Raw genomic sequence first — 18,708 nt, forward strand, 5'->3', positions numbered from 1 at the left:
CATTTAGGAAGTGACGTCATTTGCGTAAATTCCGTCTCACATTTTCGTTACCAATCGGTTTTACTTCAGTTTTTATACACGATGGGGCATTACCTTACTTTCCTGGATGTGTTAAGAGTTCCTGAGAGATGTGTTTATAGAGGACGGAATAATAAACAGAGGATTTTGGAGTAAGAGGATTTTGAAAGAAAAGAGGTATCATCAAAACGACAAATCATCAAAATGTAGCAATAAGCTATGCGAGCCCTTGGCAGCACAACCCTAGAGTTAAGGTATGTGAAGTCTGGGAGAAATATAAAAATTCAAAAAACTGAATAATTATAACAAGTGGGTATAGTCCGGGGAATGATTCTGAATATAGAGCTTGAACGAGTTAGATCGATCTGTATACAGCATAGGCTCCCTTTAATTGGGTCACCCAGTGCACAAACACACACACAAACACACACAAACATGTTTGTACAGCTCACCCATTACTCTAGGTAAATACATTCAACGCAGCCATAAATCCCAATGAATATGCTTACAACAGAAAACCATCACAGATTCCCGGACAACAGATGGCGCTGAGATATAAATAAATTCAATGAACAGTGGCTATAGGTGGGTAAGTCAATGTTTGTTCCCATTGCAGGTAAAATGATCGTCATATCTGACTCGTACGTTTCTCCTTTTTCGGGCCTCTTCAGGTGGCTTCAGTAAAAGAACGACAAACGATCAGTTGTTGATGAAAATGTAGATGAGCACCACGATAAATTATCACAGAAAGTAGTCGTGCGTGGTATGTTCGTGGAAAGTTATGATTGGGGCCGAACGGTACCCGTTGTCCGCAGATCGGCCTTCTTTCCGTAATTCCCGAATGATATTCTTCTTGCACTCCTGGAATAGACTCAAGCAGCTGTTGTAGTTCGGGTTGGAGATCTGAGAATCCCTTTTATTCTTCTCAGAATCGCTGCCTTCGCTTAGGAACAAGTTCACACCCACGTGGGATGGAGACCCCCTGGAATATGGTAAGGGTGAAGACGGGTATCCGAGCAGTTCTTGTATGCCGTTGTTAAATCCAGAATCTGGTTTCAAGTAGGAACAGTTAGGAATAACACCATCTGCGATCGGGGAAGGATCCTTCCCTAGCAGCCAATAGGTCCTCATTTCACCTTTTCCCTAATGAAGAAACAATGAGAAATAGTCATCCACAAAATAAATTCGACAAAAAATGCTGAAAATATTAATACCTGGTTGATGAGTTATAAGTTGTTCTGTACCACGTGATTTCATTAGAATATCACTTGGTACAGAATAACTTACTAAAACCCTGTAGAACTCACTTTTATGGGTGTCAGTCCTCTTTCTTGAAGTTTATACCCTCCAAGCTGGTCCAATATTCTCTTACAAGCTTCACTGGTGTGAATTTTCAAAGCTGAAAATAATTTTAAACTTAGAAAATTAATGAAACACATTTAATATAATTTAAAATAAAATTAGTAATAAAAATACGTAAAGTACGCAAAATCAAATAAACAAGATAAAATATGGAATAAAATCTAGGGTAATCATTGGACAGGAAATCTCAAGGGAATCTTTTCCATCTAGAGGAGTACCACAAGGATCACTTCTTGGGCCTGTTTTGTCAATGATCTATGGCAATTTGTTGAGAGGGACGGTATTAAGATTTTAATGTTTGCTGACGATGTGAAACTTTACTCACGTATCAACAGTCAAGATGATGCAGTTAACTTTCAAGATGCTTTCAACTCTTTCGCTAATTGGGTTGCTTTGAATGGTCTGGAGGTTAATCCTAGGAAATGCAACTCTATTTCCTTTAAAGTTTCGAGAAAACCTAAGATTTTTTGTTAACCAATATTACATCATGGAGATTTCGATTTCCAGAGTTGCCGAATTTAAAGATCTGGGAGTTACTTTTACCACTGGATGTGGGTTTGATAAACGTGTTAGGAATATATTAAACCAAGCGAATAAACAAATTGGCTTCATTAAGTCCTCGGTTCTTTATGCTCCTATTCGAAGCAACGGTACTCCCTATACTAGAGTTAGCTTCTCCTATATGGAATGCACACTATGCATATTTGATACAGCAAATGAAATTCATCCACTATCTTTCCAGACATAATCCCATGTTTTACTACCAATTTTCTACCCGAATCGCTGTTCTTACTTCAAGCTTCAATCTTTGGAAACTCGGCGAACTATTCTCGAACTAGAACTGTTACTTTATATCTTCACTGGTTCAACTTACCTGCCGGATCTTCTATGCCATATTGATCTACACGCTCCAGCTGTGGCTACTAGTTAGAAGACTATATTCCACATCAGTAATTCTGGATTAGAGATATCCAAGAAGTCCTTCTTTAAAAGAACATTGACACTCATGAACAAGTTTGATCTGGATATGGCTGTGGACAAGAAAGAGTTTCACTGAAATATTTGGAGTTGGTTGGCTGGCTGATGGATGAGTTCAGGGTTAAAGATGTCCTCATTAATTCGTGTGTGTGATCTCTGCGATTTTCTTGATGGGACTGGACTTTTCCCGTTTGAATGAACTTCCATTGTACAAAGTGTGTTATTTATTTTTATATTTTGTCCAATCTTTGTTCTGTTATCTTTTTAACTGGACGCATGCCTGTTGTGAATATTGTATGTTAAAATAAATAATCCGTTATTAAAGATTACCTTCTCCGGTGGACTCCATTCTTGATGCTGTATTCACCGTGTCTCCAAAAAGACAATATCTTGGCATCTTCAGTCCCACGACACCAGCAACACATGGACCTTTTTTCAAAAAGAAACACGAATTATTATGAATATTAAGTTATTTAAAATTATTTAATTACTTTTTTATTAAAATAATTCTGGTGGGGCGCTGTATACATAGATATTAATGACGTCATGGGTGTCACATGATATGAATAACAAACGTAGTAGATTTCATGAACAGCTCAAGCAGTTTTTGGAATTTTGCCAACTATTTTTCTTTCAAGGAAAATCAATAATGGCAGTCTCACAATAGATAAAGCAAATATTTGCATTTTTTTATTATTTTTTAAGAACTACAAATGTAATCCAAACTCTCGCTAATAGTTGAATAGTGTGAAGAAAATAGTGTGAAGAAAAAGAGACAGAAAAAGAAAAAGTAGAAGAAGAAGAAAAAAAAAATACTCACCGGAATGGATGCCAATTCGTAGTTTGAGGCGCTCTCCTGGTCGGTGTCGAATTTCGAAACTCTGGAGTGCTTCGAGCAAATGCAACGCCAGTGAGGCGATCTCACCCGCGTGTTTCTTTCCGTTTCCCAGGGGCAGCCCGCTCACCACCATGTACGCGTCTCCGATAGTTTCCACTTTGTAAACGTCGTAATTGCCGATGATGGAGTCGAAACAGGTGTACAGGTCATTCAGCAGATCCACGACCTTCGAAGAAACAAACAAACAAAAAAAGAATTAAGAGAGCTGCTGGGCTGTTATGTAAGTATTTGGCACCATACCGGTGGATGATCTGGATGGTCATTACCTGTTCCATACGCCACATCTCTGATCTCCTGTCTTAGGGTCGTGTACTTCCTGATTTTCTCATCATGGGTTTTCTGGAGGTTGCCAGTGTTGGACCAGTGTCCAACCTTTCCCTTCTGGTCGTTATTATGGCACGTTATCCGTTATTATGGCACGGTCCCAGTACAGCTTGTGGATTGGAATCTCTAGTACTGCCTGGGGTTCGTACTTGTAATACGGTACACTTTCTTTGATCAACTGGTATTTCCTCGCTAGCTTCTGATGTATTATCATGGCTACCTAGTCGGGTCTACGAGTGTACTACATCTGGGTGATCACCTTGCATCCCGCGGTGATGTGTTGGATCCTTTCTGAGGCCGGGTGCTATCGTCGACATGTGTCATCTGACACTCCGGGCTCCTTGGCGATGTATTTTCTAGAGTTTCTGGTGTTGATTACCTGGTCTTGGATGGCCAGCATGAATCCTTCAGTCTCGGGGAAGAGCGTCCCGCTTGTGAGCCATGCATTGGAAGCAATGTTATCGATGTGATCTTGATGGAGGTGATTGTAGTGTCTGCCATGGAGTGTCTTCTTTGCCCATCTTTTTAGCTTCTTTTGTGCCGTTTGGGCGGGAAGGGACTCCTCGCTTAGGTTGAGTGGGGCATGTCGCTTGTCTGTCTTATGGCCTAGAACAGTGCTGCTGTTATTGTTATTATTATAAACATATTATTCCAGTATAGCTTGAAAAGAACTGTGGACACCTGGTACAGAGAAGAACTCGTTCTCTTCTACTCCAAGGAGGACTCTTTCGTGTTATGTACTGACTTTCGTAGTTCAATCAATGCCCTGTGCGTGACATATGGTCTATTGGAATGGGAATTCTTCTATTCTGTACCCTTGTAGGTAAAGGGATGTCTTGTGACCATGAGCGTGTGTAACCATCTTGTGACCATACTTCATGGATAACATTCAGTTTGCTAATCATACTTCATGGAAAACATTTAGTTTTCACAAAATTCTTTTGCATTCTTTGTTAAATGGGGAAAAAAATCCATTTTGGGTCACTCGAACCAGTAGTTCGTACACCCATCATTTATTATAACTTTCAATTGTGTGTTCTCTGGTCGGTTTGTCTGTTTGCTACACTAGAAACTCAACTTTCCAAAAGGGTAAAAACTTGCAGTCCTCGGAATAACTCAGCGTTTTACCATAGTTATATGAAGTGGATGGCCCATTAGCTACGCCTACCCTTTCAACATTCGACTTGAATTTCTGTAGATGACAACTTTTGGGAAATGCATGTGAAGGAAAGTTGTTTCACAAAACAGGAGTAGAAAGGATAAATGAGGAAGAGAAAAAGTTGGTTGTGTTTGTGAAGTTGGACAGTGAATAAATTCTGGCTGGTTGTGGAATGTGTTCTGATTGGTGTGGAAGAGAGTGGGAGAATTATAGATGCCAAATCAGAAAGACAGTGCCCATGCAACAGAAACTGAATTTCTATGGGATAGAAAATTGAGAGATGTTGTAAGAGGCGGATCATTAATTAACATGGCTGTCCTCTTTTGAATAGAGTCTAGAAGGTTGAGAGGTTGTTGTGGCACCACAGATGTGGTAACAATATTCTATGGTGGGTCAGAGATTCGCACAGAGATTTTGTACGGAGATAGTTGCTTAGAAGAAAAGTAACGTGAAAAGCGAAAAAGAAAAACTCCTCTTTATTTTTATATATATATATTTTTTGATGCAGAGGAAACCATATTTGTTGTGTGCTGGTGACAAGAGAGAGCGATCGTTGTTTGAGCAACTGAAAGCGGATATTTGAGAAATTGAAGCTGTTTGTGCAGGGCAAGGTTTCCCAAACTGCAAAGTGAATGTGTGTTATCACAAGCAAAACTATGGATAGGATTTTCACTCAGCGGTAGAAGATCATTAATATACAAGAAGAAAACAGTGTGAGAAAGAACTGAACCTTGGAGAACTCTAGAATTAGGGGAGGAGTTATAAGGCAGAGAACCATCTACCATTACCCGCAGGGCAGAGAAAACTGGATACTCAATTACAAAATGCAGTTGTCAATCCAAAAGATGGGAGCTTGTTTAGAAAACATTTATGCTAAACACGATGAAGAGTTTTAGAAATGTCAGGAGCAACTGCTTGACTTAATCCAATTGAGCACCTATGGGATGAGGTGGACCGGAAAACGTCCAATTTGCAGTAATTGTGGGCGGGACTGAGACTTGTGGTAGATTAACAGATTAATCATCATGCAATTGATCAACCATTGAGCCAACATGGACAGCATCCCTCTCTCATGATTTTAACACCTCATTGGGTCTATGCCACGACAAATCCAGGCTGTTCCGAATGTCAAAGGTGAGTCTTCTCATTATTAGGTAGATGCACCTAATAAACTGGCTACTCAATATATATTTTTCTATAGGTAGTACACTTTTTATATTTTATTTTATGCAACAAATGGACGTGGTAAAGCAAAATCAATCACAGATTTGGAATTAACACGCCTAAAATTGTGCAAGATCTCTTATTTCCACGTAATAAATAGATTTTTTGTGCATGGGAACAATAGAAAATGCCAATTACGCAATGTTCTTTCTGAAGATGGTCTCTTTCCTTCTGTGCTAACTATCCTCTTTGATCTAATTTTAAAACAGCTGAAAGCGAATTCACCGGCTGTCCGATCAATTTCGTTTTTTCTATTTCTTTTCCAATGTCCATTCATCTTTTCTTCAGAGCCAAGCGCGTGGCTCATTAGCCTAATGCTTAACCGATAAATCACTGCTCATCCCTAAGGAGTCAAAGGAGAGCTTGGGAAAGATTAATCTTCGCGACACACATTAAAGATATCTTCAGTCATAACAAAAGTCACTGTAAAACTAGAAATCAATGCCTGCTAAGATGGTGTAATCATACTGACCTGAAATGGGGTGCTCACAGCCGACAGGGCTGTAAAACCCACGATGTCGCTGAAATAAATGGTCACTGAGTCAAAACTTTCGGCTTCCACCTGTTCCCCTCTCTTCAACTGCTCGGCAACTATCCTAAGAAAACAAGACATCATATTAATTCATTGAAAACAGTCTCTCGCTCAAATGTGGAGATAAAGAGAAGATTCGATACTCACTTTGGCAACATCCTCAGCAACAAGTTTTCCGTTTTCTTTTTTTCTTCCATCAACTGATTTGTTCTTTCCTGAACCAAACTTTCCAGGTTGTACGCATACTTGTCCATGATCACGATCATATTATCGAATATGTTTGGCTTCCTAGAGATAGACAAAGAAGGGAAATCACCTGCCTGCTATGCAGTAGGATTATTTTGCATAACTTATATCCATAATTACTTTATACTATCATACCAAAATATTAGAGGACGCTGATCTCGTTTTCTTTTCGTATGAATCTCATGGTCAATTTTCTCAATGAAAAGCTCTGATTTCCCACGCCATTTCCACACAGTGTACATCTTAAATAGGACTGGTCAGAGCACATTACATTCATCCACTGCTCAATCACCACTGTCCACACACCCTTAAAATATCACCACCAAGTTTGATGCACTCTATCCATTTGTGATGCAGACGATCAATCTTGGGGTTGTTATCAGTTATGCTGAGCCAGGCTTAGAATGCACGTCTAACTTGCATTCTTCCATTTGCTGACACACATGAGGGAGCATAAATTCAAGTTGGGGAAGATTGGTTTCAGGTTAAACGTGCAGAAGTTTGCTTTCAGCCAGTGGGTGGTTGATTGTGGAACAGGCCTCCAGCTGTTGTTGTGGAAGTGGATGGGTTGAATAAATTCAAGGAAGAACTAGACAAATTCTTGGAGGGTACGGATGGGTGAAGTGTGGTTTTTTTTTTTTTTTTTGGCTGATACTATATAAGCTTTCTTGCATCATTTGCCATTACTACTACTATCATGTCCATTTTTTCGGCCCTGAGAGCTAGCGCCTGGATGCCAACGGTTTGCTTCCACATTAACATGGCTCCGCGAATGTTCTAGTCGTAAGGGTGTTCACAGCTGAAACTGAATAAACATACGCTTTCCTCCATCGTTTATATACAACGCATATTCGATATTAGTGATACTCATCACGGGGGTCCACTCGCGCAAACCATTATACGCTTGCGCTACCACACAGGAAACTTTTGAAATCTCTATTGTAGGTTTGACATCAGGCGCTTCATTATCTGATTATCTAATATTTTGATATGGCAGTGTAAATAATAAATAAAATAATTCTTGAGACATCTTACCAAACGAAAAATAAATCTGTTGCTTTAGGAACAGGCACTGTACAATTAAAATATTCCACACTGTAAAAACATAGAATGTTCTACATTTATCAGAAAATTTACCACTTGCAACAAAGCCATAGAGTAGAGCAATACTTACAATCCAGCCTGCATCTCCCTTAATTTCACATTAATAAATCGGAAATCCGGTCTCACATCCGGGTCTTCATCCCAACATTCCTCTATACAGCGGATGATATAATCGGCACAGTTTAGATCTTCAGTAGGAGGTCTGTAGACCTTGTTGTCGTACTGTTGAGGGTTGATGACACGTTCCACAATGCCTAGGATAGGAACAAAAAGACAAGTGCATCAACTTGTATTCTTCACCTCATCTATCTGAAGAAACTGCTGGTGTTGACGTACCTTAAGAGGATATCCCAAGGAATCACAGATGTGATAATTATGTTAAGATCTAGTATGTAGGGAGAGTGTCTGAGCACCTCCCAACGAAATTTTACCAGTAGTTCTTTACATAGTTTTTATGTAGTCTCGTTTGCTAGTTCACTCCATTACGAGAAGATTCCAAATACTTTTTGGTAGGGTAGTGTACATTAATTTTAAAATCCTAAAGAATAATAAAGCAGTATAAATAACCGCTACTAAATTTTGTGTTTCTTTGTCTAGTATAAATTTAAAAAGTATGTTTTTAATTGTTCTGACTGTTGGGTTTTCTTTCTCTCATATGTGAAATGCTTGCTGGAGTGGGTCAACCTCCATCTTATCTCGCTCACTTATATGAGAGTATTGTATTAATGCACGCTTGTGCGTAACACTATCTTGGAAGAGATGAGAAAGAGTCTTTAAATCTAATTAAGGACTTCTAAAATTGCCTTCGTTAGCTAAAGCAGACGTCAGTGCGCCTCCTAGATGTCGCATTTGCACACTTGATTTCGTACTCGTTGGAGACAATTAACTTAAGTGCGTTGTCATCAATCTTTCTGTACAGTTGGAACGAGTTCGCATTGCTGAGTGGGTGGTAAACACAATACAAATCCATAAAAAATGATGGCGGTCGCAAAACTTTACAAAACATCACTAAACTCAACGCTACTGTTAAGCCCTGGATTCGATTCGCCTGGAGACAGGAGGAATTTTTATGGCCATTTTTCACCCCTGTCTGAGTCAGTTGGTCTCGGATGTTGTTTTTAACTCCTGGAAACTCTTGTTTTTCATTATGCAAACAGGTGAACCGATAGTAGTGTACGCACAAGTCACAGACAAGATTCACTGACGTCTCATGGCCTTAACTACCTTAACGCTGATTTTAAGCAGTCCACCTCTTACTAAAAACAATAATGCCGTTAATTCGTTAATCATTTGAAGTTTAACTCTATTTTAATTTCAACTTACATTTCACAGGAGGGGCGTCGAATCCCCAGGGGCCTGCTCTGGCTATTATCTCATATAAGATAATTCCGAAAGAATAGACATCTCCTTTTTGAGATCCCCTACCTGGAGGGTTGATCATCCGTAATAATTCTGGCGCCCTCCATAACAGACCTGAAAGAGAATAGACCGACATCAATCCATGTTAATCTCCATTGGTTGAATGCTACGAACTGCAGAAATCCTCTGAGAGCGCTAGCTTACCTCTCTGATGCTTGTGTTCGTATCCAGATGGCAACTCCTGACCTGCTTTGAATTCATGCAATCCAAAATCGGTTATCTGCAATACCCATCGATTGTCTACCACACAATTGGAGGATTTCAGGTTGCCATGGGAAACTATTTCACTCTCGTGCAGGTAGATCATCCCCTAGGACAATTATAAGATTATGATCAAAGTCCGATTGGTCCAGAAGATGATTATGTAGCATTGTACTATGATAAATCGCAAGAAATATAACAATATGGGGTGATTAATAAAGATTTCTGTTCACCCAGACGTAGTGTGATAGGGGGTTGAAACAAACAGCATTTACTACACTTTTTCAACATAGTCAGGCATCTGGAACCCATCATAGTCATGCGTCTGGGATCTCATCTAGAAGATACTTTACTCATATGCAACTGTTGATGGATGATGTTCTCCACAGACCCTACACTAATTTGGGACTCTGCAACTAGTTAGTTGTGGTAATGTGATGGCAAAGAACTAACTACAGAGCAATCTTCCAGGAATTATGCCAACAACTTTTGCAACACTTTTCTGTTGCAGTTGTTGAGCGTCCTGAGATTTTTTCATCATGCACTGAGGTTCTTCGGCATTTCAATTGTTTATTCATCTTTCTATCACAACTACTTCTCGGTGGATACAAATCTTTTTGGAACCTCCCAAGTACGCATTACTTAGTTTTTAATTAATAATTATTAATTGATGTAAAAAAACAAAAGAAAAAGGAAGCTGATTACCTTGATGAGATCTGCCACCAAAGATGCAACAAACATATTGTCCAAATCTAAATCCTCGTTCTTCAAGACATCCTAGAAGTATTTTTCAACCTTTTATTTTATTTTAGATTTACTAAGAACTTTCTATTATTTAAAAAGTTTAAAGTTAAAAAAAAACTTAGTGGACATTGCGCAGGCCCATTATCATCTAAAAATAGCTTCCATTATTACGTAACAATCAGCATCGACAATAAACTGCTACCGATTTTTCTAACAATAAAGAAAACGTGCCAGTTTGGAAAAATGGTTGCAGGAAACAGAAAGAAAAAAGAAACAGAAAAACATGGTTAATTACACATTGACAGGTAAAGATGGTCTTTGAAGGATTCTTTATTGTGGAATTACAATCTCGACAGAAGATGTACACTAGCGACTTTGTTGTGTTCAAGACTAACAAGAACGCAATCCACCTGAACCTCAATCAAGTCTCTTTATCAAGGATAGAGTTAGACTAGAACCAGAAAAGCAACATTCTTGGAATTATGCTTCTGAAGGGCTTCTTCGTGCTTGGAACGTGCCTGAAAGGTCTCTTCTTGTCGAGCTGAAGCACGAAATGAAGCACTTCGGTGCTTGGAAACGATTTTAACCTCTTTCTATTGTTAAATGACCACAGATAGAGGGCGCATCGAGTAGTTGTTTGTCTATGGTGCTCTCTACCTTCCCAAATTGGCACTATAAATGTCGTTGTTTTAAAATCTTTCATTTTAATTATAGAGATGTTAGTAAATAAGGAAAGGAATGTGCACTGCCTGGCCATTTTATTAAGAGAAAGACTTGAAACATGCCCTGGTCAGCCGAATCCCCGGATTGCAATACCATTGAGCATCCATGAGATGAACTGCAATGGGGTATTCGTCAGAACAATACTCTGCCAAGGTCATTATATGGATTGAGTGGACATTTGTTACAGGAATTGTACGTATCACTTTTCAACACCTTGTTGAGCCCGCGTCACGTTGTATCGATCCTAATAAAGTGGCCAGGAATGGAATTGTATGTGCAATATTTAGTGAATCGGAAAAAAAGGGCTAAATATTTGGACTCATACCTCAAGGCTCCCTCTGGCGCAGTACAAAGAGAGGATACAGATGTTGGGTGGATCCACGCAGGCACCAATGAATGGATTGATGTTTTCGTGTCTCATCTCCCGAATCTGAAAGATATTTTTTAGATCTCGCGTAATTATAATGAATAATTGGACGAACAAGCTATAGCAGGCCTAAAGAGATTATGTAAATTTCTCATAGATTCATATATATACACTTCTCGACAAAAGTAACAGAACACATAGAAAATGTGGCGTAAATCGTGCAGTTTGCAATGAAGGAGGACAGAATTTGATATGGTTGTGTGCCATAGAATAACGATGAAATGAGTAGACAGCAAGAAACATCGAACAGGTATAAGAATTACCAGAATGGTCACATTACAAACATCGATACAAGAGTAGTCATACGATATCAATACAGCGTATGATCTCCTCCAACGGCTAAAACGAAACTCATCAGAGAACAGAACTTTATCCCATTTGTGAGGGCTCCAAGTCACATGTTCATGGCACCACTTTCGGCGAGCGCTGCTGTGGTTTCGGGTTAATGGGATACAAGCCACTGGCTTCCTTGCGTAGGAGTAAACTTGAATTGAGCCTTCTTACCACAGTCCGGTTGGAAATGTTTTCATCTTTGGCCGCAGCAACCTCAAGAGACAGTTGATGACAGGACATCGTAGGGTTCCGTCTATAAGATTCCCATAGTGGTCTGTTCTGGTTGACATAGCTCTCGGGAGACCTTGGCCAACTCTTGTTGTAAAGATTCCTGTCTCCTGAAACTGCTTCCACAGTGCCGAGATGACACAGCGTGACACATTAAGCGAACGTGCCACCTTCGCCTGTGACTGCGCAGCCTCAAGTCGTTCAAGGGCTTGCCATCTCAAAGAATCATCTGAACGACGATGACTTGCAATCCTGAGCACTGGAGATGTGGCTATCCCGCTGAGCAAGCCAAAACACGCGAATGAAGTGATGTGGTCTCAACCCGAGTTTTTATAGGCACGAGTAATTTGCATAATGTGCAGCTCTGTAAGGTGGGAGATCGATTTCTATTGGATACTTGGAATTTGCAATCCAGGATGCCTATTATATCAAATATGTGCCTTCAACACCACTGTTCACAATAAAATATTCATGAAAAACATTTTATTCTGTTAATTTGTCGAGCAGTGTACATAATAATGAGATACTTCCATTAATGAATATTAAAACATCAGGCAATTCAGTTCTTTTTATTCTACCAGTACCTGTGATTCCTGACATCAGACATCTTTTATAAGTCCAAATACACTACGTTATCAAAATTATCTGGGCACTAAGAGAAAAGAGAAAAATTCGCGAATGAGATTTTATTACGGTATTGAGTCATCTTATCTGTAAGGAAAATTTTCTCAGTTCCTCAAGAAGAACAGCTTTTAAGTATGGAAATGTGATTGGCCTGGGTTTGATTTCCGTCAAATGAAGGAACTTTTATAAATTTTTTGCACACAGTGGCCGAGTTAGTCGGTCTCTGGAGAAGGCTGTATGGTTTCTTTCCCACAGAAACTAAGATCGTTCATCACCCAAAAGAGCAAACCGACCATACAATATACATCATTTACAGACGCCTCATGGACTTAATTTCCTGTGCGCAAATTCAAAACAAACAATGAAGCTTTCTAGATGGTTTTTATAACTTCACGATTGCTGACAAAAATGTGCTGCTCTTTAAAGAAGGAATGTTCGTACTTTCCATTATGCGTTCCTTGCTCTAACCAATCATGAGTATATCGTGAACACAAATCATCTTTAGAATCTCTGAAATTTTCTATAAACTATAAGGATACTCGACATAAAATTTGTTTTATTGGGTTTAGGACCCTTTCAGTCCGAGACCCAATTAATTAATTGCACTTAAGGAGTGCAATTAATTGGGCCATCGAACTCAAGGGTCCCAAAGGCCTGGAATCCTCGGACTCGATGCCTAATGGCAACGGTAGAACAAACATGGTATCCTCTGATAGTCCCACAAAAAAAAGTCACATGTTTTTCTTGGCAGACTTGACTGAAATTACATTTTCAACGAGGTTTAAAAAAAAATCGGAGTTTATCTATCGTTTAGCATTTGAGAATTTACTGGAATATGCACGAATCTTCCATCGTGGATTAGTTAACGCTGTACATTCTTACCTACAATGAAGAAGTGCTTGAGTTCCCTCGATGCTGGAGGAATTTCTAAATTACTTTTCTATTCTTAGCCGAGGAAGTGCGGTTTTCTCGGTTCGTAAGTCTGGGTTTTTCAGCCCGCACAACATATAAATCGGTCAGTGAACACCTTGTTGTAGTGTAGTATTAGGAGCATTAGCAACTAAGGCCATATTGCTCCGTGTATACTGTCTGCAAATTGCGTGTGTTCTGTGGTCGATTTTCTGTTTGCTGGACGAAAAACCCGAGTTTCCGGGAGTAAAAATCATGCAACCCTCGCCTCAGACCAACTAACTCAGCAACCTTGTGAAAAATAGCCATTAAAATTTCTTCAGTCGTCAACGGGACTCGAACTCCGATCTTTTTCATCCGGTGTGGGGAGGACGGTGATCCTACCAACTGTACTACCCACAAGGGCATCCTGCGAACACACTGGTACAATTACAAAACACTGGCTCAATGCTAGAGTTTCTCCGAGATAAATGGGAATGGTTTATCCATTGTTTACTGCTGGAACCATTTCTGAGTATGCTGAAACTATTCTAGATATCCAGGTAATGGTGGATGTAGGTTCGTGTACCCACAACCTGAAAAACTACAACCCGATATAATTTTTGAAGTCAGGCATCACCACGGTGAAGGTTATAGGAACTTACGTTAGTTAGCTAATTCTTTCCAGATCGATGGATTGAACATAGTGGTCCAATCCCTTGACTGCCATGTTTTCTGGACATTACGCCATTAGACTTAGTTTTCGGTGACACGCCAATGTCATGGTTTTCCAAACTCTATTTGCAAATATCAATGGCTGATTACATTAACTGAAATTGTTCATGGTATAAAATTAATTATCGGTTAGATGGGTTACAAATAACTCAAGCATCATCTCATCTAAGTTTTTTGTTTTGTTTTTTTGTAAAAGTTCACCAGAACCGTAAAGATATCTTAAGTTGGCATTTATTTTTCTGTTAAATGTTTCTGCTAAGTCTGAAAGTTTCTTGACCGATACAATCGAATGTCTTACCATTTGCAGCCCCCTCACGTGTGTACCGTAAGTGTTACTGTCTTGACAAAAGAATCCCTGAGGACGAGCCATGTGAAGCAATTTGCGTGGTGTTTAGTAGATCGAGAAAGATAATGAAGTCGTTATGAGAGGCTTAAGGAGTCTGAGGGCGCACACTTCAAGTAATTTGTAAATGAAGTTCAGCACGTGGGCTTTGTAATCCCTCACTGACGTCTGCTAGAACGTGATTGGAGAGATAAAACAGTAGAAATACAGAAGAAAGCACCATGAAAGCAAATAACGGATTGTTAATAATAGAAAAGACACGCGGCATCAGAGAAATTAAGGAAGATAGAACTGAGAGTAAGATCTACGTGCGCGTCTATTTGGCCACAGAAGGAAAGAGTTTATGAAGAGAGATTTCAGCGATTAAAGTTTTTAGTCCCTTGGAAACAACACAATGCAAATATAATGAGTCAAAAGAATGGGATTTCTTCACTGCAAGATAAATTATTTTCCATTGCTTGAGACCGCACTTGCATCCCAAATGGGCTTTCATGCATGGCATACTAGTTGTTTCATTTGTCAGCCGTTTCGGTGTGATCCGAATCCCCTCGCAAAGTTGGTAAAATCATCGTCCTCCCCCACATCAGGTGGAAAAGACTTGAGTTCGAATCCCGTCGATGATGGGAAGAATTTTTATGGGCCTTTTTCACAAAGTGACTGAGGTAGTCAGTCTCAAGCAAGGGTAACATGGTTTTTTTCTCCCGGAAACTGGGGTTTTTCGTCCAGCAAATAGAAACTCGATCACAGAACACACAAGGACATATATGCGAAGCAATATGGCCCTAACTGCTGAAGAACCTAAAACCCCTACAACAACAACAGTTATCGAGATCCTCTTTAAGTGGAGTTACGAGTGGTGGTCAAAAAGTTCTAAGAACGAAGTATGAAACACATAAGTACAAAATTATTATTTTTTTCAGTATTCACCCCGAAGTTCAATACTCTTATTGTATTTAATTTTCAAAGAGCTTAATCCTTCAAAAAAAAAGAAGACATCCTTTTTTCTGATGGATTAAATGGACACTCCTTGGCATCTCTACCCTCTTTTGAACTCTGCCGATCATCTTAAACAGTAGCATAACTATTACTTCACCAAACACTTCGGTCATTCTTCGGTTGAGACCGACTACTCAACCACGTTGTGAAAAAGGCCCATAAAAATTCCTCACGTCATCGACGCGACTCGAACTCGGGTCTTTTCCACTCGATCTGGGGAGGACGGCGATTCTCCAGTGTTATTGCTAATTCAGAAGATCCCAACAGACTCGGCATCACGCCAATAAGAAATTGTTAATGTTCTCTGAACATCTCAATGCATATTGGAGAATATCCTCTCCAAACTGGTGGATTTATATTACTGTATTTTATTATTTCCTCTTTATTATTCTTTAAATAATAAATTATATATTATATCCTCTCCAAACCGGTGGGGTATATTATTTTATCTTAAAGTTATATACCCCAATATTATTTTAATATGGACTTTTCAGACTTTTCATTAACCACTAGACCTTATTAATCATTAGTGCCTCCAGAGAGGATTTCGAGCCATACTTTAGAAAAACGCTATTCTAGGAATATCCTAATTTTTTGGCGGAGTAGTGTACTGAAACTCTTCGACAGCTGAGGAGAAGTTTCTTCATCTTACCTGTATCATTTCTTTGCGGATGCTTCTGGTCAGATCAATACTTCTTTTATACACGTGTGTGATGTAGACCACATTACCCTTATAAAAGCCAATTTTGGACAAGGTTCGGCCCGTTATGGGATCTTCTGCAGTTGGATCAGAGAGCGCACTGAAGCGACTAGCTTCAAAACCTTGAACCTAGACAAGAAAACAAAATTAATGTTACAGAGAGAGAGAGAGAGACAAAAAGAGAGAATTTAAATGATCAAGAAGACTGAATTTCTTACATTGGTGTTGTTCTTTAAATTCTGGAGGGTGTAATCAGAATTTGTTCGAAGCAAAATTACATCTTTCATATCAACTTTCCACAACAGACGGGTCAGTTTATGTTCGTAGCGATAATGCCTGAAAGAAAGTATCAGCAGGCTATAATTACCGTTAATTAGTGTCATTAAGTTTTATCTCTTTAGACAGTGAGTGATTAATTCCTTTAAAAATTTCTTAATGAGATCCAAGCAATAATGTGGATGATTTATTAACTTTTAAAAACCCAGTCAACATGTACTTGCAGTTGACAGCTTATGTGACTGAATTATGTAAGTTGATTCTCACTTGCTAAAAATTGCAGTTTTTAGGACTAAAGCTCAGAAAAATCAATTTACAAGGAACGCTGCGTTGGTGTGGGATTATAATGGCTGTGGTTTGGCTAATAGAAGACATCACAAAAAAAAAACTGCTTCTCTGAGAGTGAAAAGAACTAACTAGTGTCCAAAAGTTAAGTTACAACCATAAAACTTCATAAATAGAGAAAAAAACATGCAATCGTATATTTAATTTTTCATGAATTATAATCTTGAAATCGTAACTACTTAAAACTGAAAAGCGAGTTCAACATAATTAAGCTATTTTCGCATCAATATACACTTTTTTCTATGAACTGAGAAAAAAAATTGGGAAAATTGAACAAAGGAGGTGAAAGGGTTTTTGATAATGCCATTGAGGAGCCGTTAAGGGTTTTAAAAATTACATTTGCGTGGGCATTACAGAACTGTAGGCAAGTGGTCAAGTTTCGTAATGTAAGATGTCAAAATAGACAACAGGTAAGGATAAGAATGAATTGAGCAAAAGAAACACGCATGGGACATTTACATACAATCATTCCGATTTGTATGAGATTATAAGAACATTATATTATTGTTACAAAGCCACTGATGGAGTTAGGGTTTAACGGGAGCAGCCACAAGTAAGAAATTTCCAGGTTTGAGCCAGTATGCTGTCCCAGAAAATTTCCGGCCCATTGCGACTGTGGTGCTAATGATGTACTGTAAACTCTTTTGGTCTCGGCCGTCTAAGGAATAAACTGATTTGTTTTTAACTTACCAGTGCCTTTCCAATCCACAAAAGCAGTGCTAAGCAGGTGTTGGTAACTATAAGCCAACGAGTTTGCGTTATAGTGGTATGGATGATCGTGGAGGCTCTGTTAACGATGTGATTCATGACCATCTCGATGAAAATTATATCTTGAATAGATTCTAGAATGGGTTCGTTCAGGGATAGGTTACGCCTGACCAATCTGGTAAATTACTATATTATAGTCATCATACAGTTGGATGCAAGTAATAATTTTGACTTTATCTGAACTTCAGCAAAGCTTTTGATAGCTTTACGAAAGGCTGGAAGAAGAAGTTGGAGTTACTAGTAAGGTCCTACACTGGATCGTAGGCTAGCTAAGAGATGGAAGACACAGGGTTGTCATAAATGGCCAGTCTTCAGAGTATACCAATGTAACAAGTGGGCTCCTGGGGGTTCGATTTTACGTCCACTGTATTTCTAATTTCCATAAATAATATTGATGAGGGCATTTAAGGGAAGCTATCGAAGTTTGCTCATCATTTTCCTTCAAAAGGACTTGAATCGGTTGCATATATGTTCCCAAAAATGGCAAATAAAGTTTAACGCTTCTACTGAAGTGAACAATGCTACTGGCTCCCCTTGAACAGAAATCCTGGAGTCATGTTTAAATTAGGGGAGGAGGAGCTAAAAGTTGTTCAAGACGAAAAAGATTTGGATGTTCTAATTCAATCTGACATGAAATTTTATATGCAGCATAAACAGGTAGCTAGGAAGGCACGTGATGCTCTGTCCATGATTTATAGAGCTTTGCTAGTAGGCAAAAAGGACTTCATTATATTCAGGTCTGGAGGGAACACCTGAAAAAGATATTGAACTTCTGGAAGGAATTCAAAGGAGTGTAACCAGATTAATGATGGGCAGAAATCAATACACATATGCAGAACAGCTTAAAAGGTGTGGAGTGCAAAGTTTGACGAGCGGGCATCTAAGAGAAGATCTAATTGAGGTGTATTAGGCGTTGAATGAGGAAGGTCTCTTCCTCCTCCCAGGTAAAAACAGACTTTTCTCATTAGGTGAGAAAAGAATAGAAATAGAAAGCAAGCTTATTCAGCATAAATAGAAATTTATGCTGAATAAGCTTGCTTTCTTGCATCATATGCCTCTGCTAATGCTAATGCTAAATATAAAATCTCAGGGAATAGCAGATTATTGGATATC

At 39.0% G+C, this 18,708-nt stretch overlaps 1 protein-coding gene across 1 annotated transcript in view; it reads right to left on the reverse strand.

Moving 5' to 3' along the window:
- Positions 1 to 482: 482 nt before the first annotated feature.
- The window catches only part of Gyc32E (Guanylyl cyclase at 32E), a 77,848-nt gene continuing 59,622 nt past the window's right edge, over positions 483 to 18,708 (reverse strand). Inside the window, exons 9-21 of the mRNA XM_090386652.1 lie at positions 16,425 to 16,542; positions 16,159 to 16,335; positions 11,258 to 11,362; positions 10,171 to 10,242; positions 9,409 to 9,574; positions 9,169 to 9,318; positions 7,916 to 8,099; positions 6,643 to 6,783; positions 6,436 to 6,559; positions 3,179 to 3,422; positions 2,689 to 2,787; positions 1,326 to 1,417; positions 483 to 1,161 (exon numbers count right to left, since the gene is read on the reverse strand). Coding sequence (XP_090242778.1) covers positions 760 to 1,161; positions 1,326 to 1,417; positions 2,689 to 2,787; positions 3,179 to 3,422; positions 6,436 to 6,559; positions 6,643 to 6,783; positions 7,916 to 8,099; positions 9,169 to 9,318; positions 9,409 to 9,574; positions 10,171 to 10,242; positions 11,258 to 11,362; positions 16,159 to 16,335; positions 16,425 to 16,542 — 2,074 coding nt within the window. The 3' untranslated portion in view covers positions 483 to 759. The remainder of the gene's footprint in view (positions 1,162 to 1,325; positions 1,418 to 2,688; positions 2,788 to 3,178; positions 3,423 to 6,435; positions 6,560 to 6,642; positions 6,784 to 7,915; positions 8,100 to 9,168; positions 9,319 to 9,408; positions 9,575 to 10,170; positions 10,243 to 11,257; positions 11,363 to 16,158; positions 16,336 to 16,424; positions 16,543 to 18,708) is intronic.

This window comes from Mastigoproctus giganteus, chromosome 12 (assembly GCF_048544385.1).
Source record: "Mastigoproctus giganteus isolate SK-2022 chromosome 12, ASM4854438v1, whole genome shotgun sequence".
In the NCBI taxonomy this organism is placed as follows: domain Eukaryota; kingdom Metazoa; phylum Arthropoda; class Arachnida; order Uropygi; family Thelyphonidae; genus Mastigoproctus; species Mastigoproctus giganteus.